General features: G+C 43.8%; 1 protein-coding gene across 2 annotated transcripts in view; it reads right to left on the minus strand.

The window, feature by feature from the left end:
• Positions 1-12,839, minus strand: part of LARGE1 (LARGE xylosyl- and glucuronyltransferase 1) — a 609,955-nt gene that overhangs the window by 125,620 nt on the left and 471,496 nt on the right. For both annotated transcript variants that reach the window (XM_018048226.1, XM_018048227.1), the window contains one exon: positions 12,549-12,653. In XM_018048226.1, coding sequence (XP_017903715.1) covers positions 12,549-12,653 — 105 coding nt within the window. The remainder of the gene's footprint in view (positions 1-12,548; positions 12,654-12,839) is intronic.

The following is a 12,839-nucleotide window of genomic DNA, read 5'->3' on the forward strand; positions in this document are numbered from 1 at the left end:
AAAGAAACAGATACATCCAGGTCCACTTCCACTCAGAGGTCTCTGCCGTCAAGAGAGGCCTCTGCCTAGAATATTATTATTCTAGATCTCTGCCACCCCTTCCTCAGATCTTTAGCTCAAATATTACTCTCTCAGAAAACCCTTCTGTAAAAGAAGGTTCTTTCTAGAAGAATCCAATTCCCTCCCATGCTTCTCAGCCATCACACTATGTCTGGGTTTTCCAGACTTAGAACTATGACTTTTTAAGTTGGACAACTCTTTATTGTAGGAGACCCTCCTGTTTACTGCAAGATGTGTGGCAGCCTCCTTGGCCTTTATCCACTAAATGACAACAGCATCTCCCCAGTTGTGATAATGAGAAATGTCTCTGGACATTTTCAGTGTCCCTAGGGCATCAAAGGTGCCACCAACATCCTTTGATGACCACTGTTCTATGTTAGTCTTCAAAACACCATCTTCCAAAATTATTTCATTCAACAACAAAAACTTACTCAATATGTAAGTAGTATACTATATGCCAGGTATAATCCTAGGGACAGGAGATAAAGTAGTGAAGTTAACAGACAAAATTACAATCCTTGAGGAGCTTACATCCTTATAGAAAGAGACAGATAATTATGAAGAAAATGGACAAAATGATCACAGACCAGATGGCAATGAACACTATGGAGAAGAATGAGGCAGGCAAGGGTTAGAGTGAGGCTGCAGTCTGGAGGTGGGTGGAGAGGCTCACAAGGTTAAATAGGGGTGTTCAAGGAACAGCAGGAAAGGCAGAAGGGCTGGAGTTGGGTGGGTGTGGGAGCCCAGGAGACGACAACATCAAAGGACACCAGGGGAAGATTGCTTCTCTCCCACGATGACAAGAGATCTCCTATGAAGAGGGCTCCTGTCTTTCTCAGTCAGTGGCATCTCCAGGGCCTTGAAAGGTACCCGATGAATGGACACATGGATGGTCAGCTCTGGGGAGGGAGAGCTCAGCCCCAGGTGTCTTCACTGGACAAAAACAGAGCTAATATCAAAAGATGCTGAAGAGTCACACTTGTCTGCCCTGCCTGTGAATCTCAAATAGAAAAGGAAGGGGCAAGTAATACTAATATCTGACAATTTATTGATCTAAACATCGTCCCAAGCACTTTTCAAACATGATCTCATTTCCTCCTCAAAGCAACCTCGTTAGGTGGGAACTCGTCTTGTCCCGATATGATAACTAAAGAAAGAAACTGGTCATTGCCCCAAATCATGGAGGCAAGACTTTAACTCAGGATAGTTCATCTCCAGGACATAAGCAATGCTATCTTTTAATAGGAAAAGTGAAATAGGAGCTCGAGAAGCATAGAGTGATCAACACGGTTAGAGGCCAGACATCCTGCAGTCTCTTTTTCTACCTTGTAACTGATGACAACACGCAACATATGTTTACTGAGCCTTGACTTAATTAGCCCTGATAAGCCCATCTTGTCTTATCATCTTAAATGTACTCTGTGATCTCACTGGCCTACAACAGTCCTCTGTGAGGCAGAAGGACCAGCCATGTTCATCTTACTCTGGATAAACTGGGGCTCAGAGAATCAGTACCTGCAGGGAACCAGAGGTGGTGAGTCCCCAGAAGAGGATGCTATGATGTACTGTTCATCTTCTCTTCCTCAGATACTTATGGGGTCATCAGGTAGACGAGGGAACAGATTTATCCTGTGTGAATCCACAAGGCAGCACTAAGGCCAAAGATTTTGGTTTAGGACATGCCTCAGGTAAAATAATCAAACCTTAGAAAAAAGTTGAGTGGAGAAAAGTAGCTTGGATGGAATATCTGCTGAGTAGATTTCTGGTGGATTGAACCGTCTCTGTGAGCACTGTTTTTAAAAATTTATTTTATTTAAGTATAGTTTATTTGCAATGTTGTGCTCATTTCTAGTGTAGAGCAAAATGATTCAGTTATACATGAAGTGAAGTTGCTCAGTCGTGTATGACTCTTTACGACTCCATGGACTGTAGCCTTCCAGACTCCTCTGTCCATGGGATTTTCCAGGCAAGGGTACCGGAGTGGGTTGCCATTTCCTTCTCCAGGGGATCTTCCCAACCCAGGGATTTAACCCGGGTCTCCTGCATCGCAGGCCAATGCTTTACCATCTGAGCCACCAGGGAAGCCCAGTTATACATATACATTATATATATGTATATATATTCTTCTTCATATTCTTTTCCATTATGGTTTATCACAGGATACTGAATATAGTCCCTTGTGCTATACAGTAGGACCTTGCTGTTCATTCATTCAATTACCCTTGTTGTTGTTGTTCAGATGCTAAATCATGTCCAACTCTTTGTGTCCCCCTGGACTACAGCACATTGGGCTTCACTATCTCTCAGAGTTTGTTCAAACTCATGTTCATCGAGTCACTGATACTATCCAACCATCTCATCCTCTGTCACCCCCATCTCCTCCTCAATCTTTCCCAGCATCAGGGTCCTTTCCAGTAAATTAGCATCTGCTGCTGCTGCTGCTGCTAAGTCACTTCAGTCATGTCCGACTCTATGCGACCCCATAGACAGTAGCCCACCAGGCTCCGCCGTCCCTGGGATTCTCCAGGCAAGAACACTGGAGTGGGTTGCCATTGCCTTCTCCAAATTAGTGCCTACTAATCCCAAATTTCCTATTCATTCCCCGCCACCACTCCAGGCAGGAGCTCTCTTACTCATTGACGTCAATGTCCAGGAGGATCTTGGGCGCATCACAGCTTCATGAACCAGCCTGTAAGATCTTGGATTCATGATCCTCAGTGGTGACAGAGAACTCCTTTCCAAGACAGGCTGGCACAATGAAGAGTATACCTGCATCTCACTTGGGCCCCATTGGACATTCATGTTATACTTGTGTAATTTAATTGCTGTAACTATCTGAGCCTGAAACTATTAATACTGCTACTTCAGAGTGTTTTTTTTTTTTTTTTTTTGGCGGGGGCGGGGGCCGCATCATTTAATCGACACTGAACTTGGAATACAAATCAAGAAAATATGGTACTTCCTGCTCTCTGAAGAGTCACTCGCTAGTTTGGAAAACTTGTCACAAATGGAAAACCCCACTCAAGGAACATGGATCACCAATCTCCCATTAGAACCATCTTGCTTTGCAGTTGTCATGCTGAAGACAACTCTATCCCAAACGTAGAAGCAGTTAGTACTTCATTATGTCTTTGCAGCTAAGCCTGAACAATTACATGTTGCAGTCAATATTATTTTATACTAAATTAATTTCCTTTTTGTCTTTATATCATAGCTAGGGCATTGTATTGATTTTATTGAAATTACACTTGTAGACAGTGTAATATAGGCAATCTCTGAATTTTATTCCAGGATTGTAAAAGAGGCGCTCAAAATATGTGTCACAGAAAACAGGGCAAGACCATGAGCTGAACAAAAAGAAGGCATTTTCATTATTTTTTTGATGGACCCTAAGTTAAGAACTAAAATGAAGTCAAGTAAAACACACAAGCAAAAGTGACACCTTAAACAGGCATGTTAAATGATTCAGAAAAGTGGGTGAAAGTGTGCAGGTGGACGTGTGAGCCTCCGATAGTCTGATAAGAGCCAGAGCATGCCATCAGAATTCGAATTTCTCTCATGCAGAGGAATTAGGCTATGGAGAGGTGACCTACCAGTCAAGATTAGATCCATCTCACTCCTCATTCTTCCACATGGAAAGTTCTGGAGGGCTGTTGTCTGGTGACTAGCTCAGATATGCAATTGCACACATGTTGTTAAGAAGGTGCAATGTATACACTATTGATTCTATGTATAAAATAGATAACCAATGAGAACCTAATCTATAGCTCAGGGAACTCGACTCAGTGTTCTGTGATGATCTAAAAGGGGAAGGAAATTCAAAAAAGAGGGGATATATGTATGTGATTCACTTTGCTATGTAGTAGAAAACAATACAACATTGTAAATCAACTATTATCCAATAAAAATTCATGAGAAAAGGTGTAATGATATGGTGTCTATGTCCTTACAGTAGGCAAATGAATGAGATCCTATAGTATGAAAGAGAATAAACATTTCTACTAAGTGTGGTATCAGATGAATGTTTCCTAGAACAGCAAGCATCTTTCCTAGGGACTATTCTACACGCTCCATTTAAATACTTGTATGCCAAGGACTTGGGATACAGAGCTCAAGAAGTGATAATCTCTGTCCCGAGATCATGTAAAGGTGGTTTTTCCCAAACCTGTTTCCGTATTTTTAGGATCAGGCAGGAGTGGGGAATGCTAGTGGGTTTAACAGCTTCACTTCTGGACTTCCCAGCATTTCTAATATGCCAGCACGGAGAATGTCCAAGGGAGGGATAGAATATGTGGATTTCTCAACCTCTCTGTCCACAGTTTCTGAACACATATTACCATCTCCTGCAATATCTTCTAGAACTGGTCTAGAAAATACCAGTCCAGCGTTACTGCAGGGCTGATGTTCACATCTGAATCTCAACCAGGCTACAGGCTCAAGTCACACTGAATATATTTGTAGATATGCAAACTCTCCTCTACTAGACAATCATCTTCTTGAAGGCAGGCTCTTGGTATCACATTTAAAAAATAATTTTCTGTCTCAAATAACAGGCATTCAGCATGTGCTGAATGAACAAGCTACATTTAAATCTGGTTTCTCTGGATGAAATTATTATAGACAAAAATCATCCAATCACAGTATTGCTTTCCAGCATGAAGAGATCTTGGTTCCTGACCCAAGGAGGGCTCAGGGAAATGAAGACTTGCCTAGGGTTGTAGAATGCCCTATGTCAGAGGCCAGAGCAGAGAGTTGACCTACATCTCATACTGCCAGTCATCCCACTCAAAGCATCTCTTTCACAGTTATTTAGCAAGTTGTTAAATGTTGGTTTCCTTAATCACCACCATGAAATTTACCATGGTGTCCAACTTTGCCATCAATTACCTTTCCCTTACTTGTTCATGACCCACTTTGATCCAAACTCAGAGGTGAGTCAGTCCTTGAATATCCCAATTTTGTTATTCTGCAGATAAGGATTCCTAGATAAATTCTTCCTCCCTCCCTAGAGAGCCAGGTCTCCATCTGCCTGCCTCTGGCCTAATTTGGAGACTGAAAGGAACAGGATGCAGTTTACTTTTAAATTGTTCCTTAAAGCACATCTTCTGGTTAATATTATGTCCTTAATACAGAAGGACACATCCTCTCTGTAAGCAATGTCTGGGATCCTGTGCAAACAAGCCTCCTATAAACTTGCCATCTTCTCTCAGCTGGCCTGCCTTCCCCCACTCCTTCTCCAATCACCTGCTACTTTGAGTTGTCTTCCCCTTCTCTTTTTCACTGGTGTTTGTTTTTAAGATACTCACTAACAGCATATGAACTGAAGTGGGTTGAATCTTTATGAGACTATCATCATCTTAGTTTTATTTGTTTTTAAAGTTCTGCAGACAGCTGACTGCTGGGTGAATGACAGCTGCTTGCATATAAGAGATGATGAATAGATAGAACAGTTGGGAGTGAAAACATCTCTGTACAAGGATGCGGGAGTTCCCCTTTATTCCACATGGGCAGCTGTGGCAAGGACCCTGTGCTGGTGTCTATCTGGTCATCCACAGCTGCTATGGTTTAGGGGCTCCTTTAATACAGAATTAACATATTATTGACTACAGACATCTGCTCATGACATATTGTCATCACCAGAGACATATTAATACATTTTTGTTACCTGAACGTTATTGACTGGAGACATATCAATACATTTTTAGAGAGTGATGCAATAAACATCACCATGGGAAGTTGTTAGAACTTAAAGTTGATCAAGAGTTCATTCTACAGCTTAGGATTATTATCGTTCACATTTTGCTCCATTATGTTTTTGTTCTAATCTTGCATATACTATAAATGCAAAAATTTCAAAAATGGCCCATCGTGAAACTTCAAGTGAAGAGGAAGTTTTAGGTGAATTTTATGCAGACATTTTCTCATATTATCCGAGCAACACATATACTAGTGTCTCAGAAGATGATAGCTCTTCAGAATATAGTTCTGATTCAGAAGATGTGAATATTAGATCAACAATAAGACTAACAACTTTAGTGACTGATTCTGATACATTAAGTGAACATGAAACTCAGGGTGCTGGAGAACGCTCCTTAGCTCCTATAGAAGAGTGGGTTGAAGACACTTCACGAAAGTTAGAAGACTTTATAGGTATGTCAAGTGTAACTATTGACTACTATAACCCATTGGTAGTGAAATACCAGAATTAATTAGTTTTGGGGCAGCCAAAAGAAAAACCACCAGCCATAGTCATTAGTTTCTACAAAAATCCCCTGGTCAGCAATGGGTTAAATCATAAATCACTTCAATAAGAAGGGAGGGGGCTAAATGGGAGAGGTAGGCAGATCTTCCCTCCTATTTTAGGGGCCTGTGGGTTCTGTGCAGCTGACTGGGAAACGGAAACAAAGAGGAAGGGGATCTGGCTGGCTCTTCAAAGGTGAATGTCTACCATAGAAGATAATTCTAGGGACTAACAAATACAACACATGGTAACGGTGCTCTGTAGGATGGCTGGTGAACATAGCTGAATCTGATCAACATGGCTGAAACACGAATTCCTTGAAAACAGGTACTCGGCTAGGCTATGGTGGAGAAGAGAAAGAAAAACAACCAAGTTCCAAAATCACCTGGATTTACCAGCCCTGTCTGGAGCTATACCACCACCTCAGAGCCTCTCTGACGGCTCTGGGTAGGACTATCATTCTCAGATCACCGACAAGGAACTCAAGGCTTGGAGAGCCTGAAAGTGAAAGTGGAAGTCACTAGTCCTGTCCAACTCTTTGCGACCCCATGGAACACTCCAGGTCAGAACACTGGAGTGGGTAGCCATTCCCTTCTCCAAGGGATCTTCCCAACCCAGGGATTGAACCTGAGCAGCTTTCCAAGGTACAAAGTAACAAGGTCAAGTCTTGAAGGCCCATCTTCCAACTCTAACATTTCATGTATTTTCTGGGGATTTTCCAAGCAGAACACAGCTGATACATAAAAATTGTCATTTTTTCCTAAAAGAATATGAAACAGTTAACCTTTTTTAGGCAGTGGGGAGATTAAAAACTGCAAGGTGACTATGTCATACTTTTCTTTTTTGTGGGTGTGTCTGACTCTTTGCAACCCCATAGACAGTAGCCTATCAGGTTCCTCCATCCATGGGATTTTCCAGGCAAGGGTGCTGGAGTGGATTGCCATTTCCTTCTCCAGGGGATCTTCCTGACCCAGGAATTGAACCCGGGTCTCCCGCATTGCAGGCAGACGCTTTACCGTCTGAGCCATCAGGGAAGCCCCTGTCATACTTGGGGAAGAGCAAAAGAAGGACTTTTTTTTTTCTGACCCAAGGGCTTAGGAGACCTTAGCAAACCCTAGGCAATCAGTTAACCACCATTTTCACAGCAAGTGGGGGCTTCCCTGGTGGTAAAGTGGTTAAGAATTCACCTGTTAATGCAGGGGACATGGGTCTGAACTCTAGTCCAGGAGGTTCCCACATGCCTCGAGGCAACTAAGCCCTGTGCCCCGGCTACTGAGCCTGCACGCCCAGAGCCTGTGCTCTGCAGCAAGAGAAGCCACCGTGAGAAGCCTGCACACAGCAACTAGAAAGTAGCTCCTGTCTACCGCAACTAGAGAGAGCCCACGTGCAGCAACAAAGACGCAGTGCAGCCAAAAATAAGTAAATAAAATCTTAAAAAGAAAGACCATGTTAAAAAAAAGCAGGTGGATCTCATTCTCTAATGGAATAAGTGGTAGAAAAATACCACAGGCCCCAGACTAAAAGCTGATGAAACAAGTTACCTCATTAATATTCACACTCTCGGTGCTCTTGTTATTTATCCTATTTTACCAGGGAGAGAACTAAGGTTTAAGGAGGCAACTTGGCTAAGCTCCCAGAGACTAAGCAGCTGAATTCCAGCCTAACCCGAACCTGCCTCAGTTTCCCAGCACCAAGCTGAAGGCTCAGCACGGGGCTTTGCTGAAGACACCCTGTCTGGATGCCTGAGATGCACTCGGATTCAGGGAGACAGGTTCCCTCCAGTGGAGTCCTCACGATTTCCAAGAGAATCTAAATGACTGGTCTGGATGACTCATCCACTGATGTGTGGTGCAATCCTCGGTCTTAAAATAACAAATCCCCGTCATGAAAGTCAATGCATTTTGATGTCCCATAAATCCTTTTCTAATGATCACTTGATGTCACTGGCTGATTTAAATGGACACATCACTTCTAACAGGGCTTTCCCCCATCTGCTCTGCCCTTTCAAAAGCAGCAAGAAGGGAAGGAACTCACTGGCTTGGCATACCAAGTAGGAGCTGGAGAGGGTATAGGTACCTGTCTTTCTCCTGACCTCACAGTCAGAGATAGACCGGGAGGAGCAGGAGGGGACATGCCATTTTGGTCATAACAAATTCCCCAGTGTGCTACATTTTTCTTTCCCCCTGCAAACCCAGATTGATGACCGGTGGTTTTTGTTTGATATGGATAATCATGACCCTGATGCTGTGCCCTGGAGGCACTGTAGTTTATCTCCATGTGACATGTTCTATTATTCCATGCTGTGGAAAGCAGGGACTAAACACACACCAGGGTTTACCTGCGATGCCCCTTCACCCATCAGAGAAGCATGGGTGTCTCCAGCTTTAAGAAAGCCTGGAGTGAAGGTGTTGAAATCCAGGCACAGGAGATCAACATGAGGTGATCATTCTCTGACCAAAAGAAGCAGGCAAAGCCATCTCACTGGCCCACTGTGGATCTCTAAAGGGTCCAGCCTCAAAGGCACTGAGAAAACAGTCCCTTGTGGTGGGGGGAGGAGGGGAAGGGGAAACAAGGTATCATGTTTAATCAACGCAGATCCTTTCACCTTCTGCTCCAGAAACATCTTGGAGACTTGGTATAAGGCAGAACCCTGGGCTCCTCCAGACCTTTCAAGGTACAGAGTCTAGATATCACATTTTTAAAAAACAGTATTATTCTGTTGTATTTTGCAATTTGTTGAATAAGATAACAAAAGCAACCAGAGTTCTTACATTATTGTTTGCCTAAAATATTGCAATGATTCCAAAGTCACAGAAATAAATTATTTTCATGCTTTCTCTTCTTGATTGGATCAAATTTCTCTCCATGCATTGTTAACTTTGTAGTTAAGGTAGAGAAATGATTTAAACAATTTTGCAGTTCTCTTTCCTCACTTTGTATAACCTGCATGGTCCAGGAATTTCACATAAAAAGATGCTTTACAAAGACCAAAGTCACTTCGTTCAGAACTTTCTAGCAGCTAAAATGATCTAATATGCTCATAGATTTAAGTAGTCAAATCTCGCCTGTCCCCAGATCTTTGACACAGAGCCAGGTGACTAGCGGACAGTCCCAACTGAAAGTGATTTACAGAGACAGGGTTATTTTTTAAAAAAGGATTCTTGATTCTGAAGCCACTAAAATTCAAGCTAGGAAGTTTAGTGGTTAACAGCAGGCTCCTTACTTATCAGACTCCAACCTTAAACTCACTAAGCTTGAGTTTCCTAGGTATAAAAGAGAGATGAGAATAGTTCCTGCCCCATGAGGTTAGTGTGAGGATCAGATGAGAGTAACACCTAGAACACACTGGGTACAGTACCTGGCCAGTACTTAGCTGGGATGCAGAGACATTGCCTTGCCCATTACCGTAACAGTATACCTCTGCACTGCTTTGAGCCCATTTTGGGGGCCCCTCCCTGAACCTGAAGAATTGATGCTTTCAAACTGTGGTGTTGGAGAAGACTCTTGCGAGTCCCTTGGACAGCAAGGAGATCAAACCAGTCAATTCTAAAAGAAATCAACCTTGAATATTCATTGGAAGGACTGATGATGAAGCTGAAGCTTCAATGCTTTGGCCACCTGATGTGAAGAGCCAACTCACTGGAAAAAGACTCTGATGCTGGGAAAGAGCAAAGGCAGGAGGAGAAGAGGATGACAGGACAAGATGGCTGGATGGCATCACGGACTCAATGGACATGAGTTTGAGCAAGCTCCGGGAGATGGTGAAGGACAGGGTAGCCTGGAGTGCTGCAGTCCATGGGATTGCAAAGAGTCGGAGCAACTGCACAACAACCACCCTGAAGCTGGCCTCTCTCAGGGATGCCCCAGAATCCCCCACCATTCCGTGACTCAAGGGTTAATGCCCTGTACAGCAGGGAGGTGCTGGAGGTTAACATTCTTCAACTGCAACCCTGCAGGTTGCGATGCCTGGTAGGTGTTACAGAGGAAAATGACATCCTGTGAGGCACACCTGGACCTTCTGGCAAATGTCAGCTAAGGAATGTCTCCCCACTCAGGACGGCCTTCCGTACAGGCATCCCTGACCTCTGGCTGCCAAGGACATTCAGCCTGGACCTTTCTTTCCTTGTCTTATTCCAGCTTTGATCCCACTCTGACCTGATCTCTGAATGTGCACATCTGGATGCTCAACTCTCATCCTTTGTCCTGTGGCCGCTGGGGTCTCATATTTGCATCTGATCCTCAGCACTCAGAGCTGACTGACTCCTCCCACTACAGACTCACCTGAGTCTCCAGGATCGGCTACCACCTGTCACCTTCAGGGGGCACCATCCCCAGACCCCTGCCCTAACTCAGTAGAGCTGGTCTAGGTTCCGAGTCTCAGCCTTTCTTGGTCTGACCTATCCTACTGCTCTCCTTGAGCTCCAAGCTCTCATCCTGACCCACAACACAGGTCTGCACCCTTGAGAACGGGGTATCAAGGCAAAGAGGATCTCCAGAGGCATTCTGAAGGTAGACAGTGGCAGGACCAGAGCCTGAAGAGGGGAGGTTACTCTAGTTTCCTTCTTTATAAGCTCCATGAGGTCATGGGCTATGTCTGGTTCACTAGCGCAGGGCCCAGCACAAAGTAAATGTTAGACAGACTGGAGGTGAACCAAGAATGAATGAATGAACAACACTCCTGATGGAGACAAGGAAGAGAGGAGACCCATGCGCGGGGTTAGCAGCAAGACAGAAAACGGATTTGGTTTCTGACACAGGGTGTACATGGGCTGTGCTCCTTTTAAGTACCAATTACCAAATACATCTGCCTTTTCTCCTTCCAGGCACATGGCTGTGTTACACTTGGCCACACCCAGTGAAGGTGGGCACAACCACATGGCATCCTTTAGCCAATTTAATGTTGTTGGAAATGTCACTTCTTGGAAAAGACACATGCACCTCAGTGTTCACTGCAGCATTATTTACAATAGCCAAAACATGAAAGCAACTTGAAAGTTCCTTGTTAGATAAAAGGATAAAGAAGATGTGGTGTATATACACGATGGAATATTACTCAGCTACAAAAGGATGAAATAACGCCACCTGCAGTGACATGAATGCAACTGGAGATGATCATACTAAGTGAAGGAAGCCGTTCAGAGAAAGACAAGCATCATGTGACATCACTTATATGTGGAATCTAAAAGAAAAAGGTACAAATGAACTTATATGCAAAGCAGAAATAGACACACAGACATGGAAAGCAAACTGATGGTTACCAAGGTGGAAAGGGGGGGGGATAAATTAGGAGTTTGAGATTAGCATATATATGCTACTATATAAAAAAATAGATAGCCAACAAGGACCTACTGCATAGCACAGGGAACTGTATTCAATATTTTGTAAAAACCTATAAGGGAAAAGAATCTGAAAAAAAAAATATCTATGTATGTATAGCTGAATCACTGCCATACATCTGAAACTAACACATTATAAATCAACTATACTTTTGAGTTAAAAAAATTACAAAAAAATTGTGTCACTTTTAATCAGAAATTTTAAGAGTCAGTAAGACATCAGGGGACTTCCCCAGGGGTACAGTGACTAAGACTCCACACCCTCAATGCAGGGTGCTTGGGTTTGATTGCTGGTCAGGGAATTAAGGGCTTCCCAGGTGGTGCTAGTGGTAAAGAACTCTCCTGCCAATTCAGGAGATGTTAGAGATGTGGGTTCGGTCCCTGGGTTGGGAAGGTCCCCTGGAGGAGGAAATGGCACCTCACTCCGGTATTCTTGCCTGGAAAATCCCATGGACAGAGGAGCCTGGCGGGCTACAGTCCATGGGGTTGCAAAGAGTCAGACACGACTGAAGTGACTTAGTACCCACGCACACAGGGAACTAGATCCTACATGCTGCAACTATGACATGTTGTAGCCAAAAAAAAAAAAAAAAAAAAAAAAAAAATCAGCTACTTTCATCCCCATACAAAGACAATGAATCCTACAGGTGACACTCGTAAAGATGCCAGCTGGATCAGGGACTGAAGGTCAGGAGAGAATGCCACCGACTGCCACGGCCCAGTAGCGACACTGCCTGCAGCTGCAGCCCTAAGCAAGAACCAGAGGGCCAACTTGAGTACAGTCCACTGCCGAACTCAGGCAACCAGGTGGCTTCTCCCGTGCTTTGACTTACCTCCTCTTCCTGAGAAAGTCCTCACATCACATCGCACCCCACCCACCAGTGCCCAGCATGTCACCCTCTTGAGTTTACCTGTGTTGTAGCCTCTTCCAAGGGCAGGCCAAGGACGGTGATTTTTCCACAGGTTTCCAAGGTACCAATCACTCTGGTTCTCTACCAGGCCCAGGACCTGCTGACCTGCAAAGCACAGAGAACGCAAAAGTTATAAAAGAAGCCGAGCCATGTAAGTACCGAACAGGAAACAACAGCAAATCATTGTAACGCAGCTTTCACTTATGAGGTACCGAGACCTGATTTAAGTGCTTAACTTCTATTCATGTATTTAATTCTCACACTTAGGCAGCCTAGCCATTTTCATTATCC

The sequence above is a fragment of the Capra hircus genome, chromosome 5, assembly GCF_001704415.2.
Source record: "Capra hircus breed San Clemente chromosome 5, ASM170441v1, whole genome shotgun sequence".
Classification (NCBI taxonomy): Eukaryota; Metazoa; Chordata; class Mammalia; order Artiodactyla; family Bovidae; genus Capra; species Capra hircus.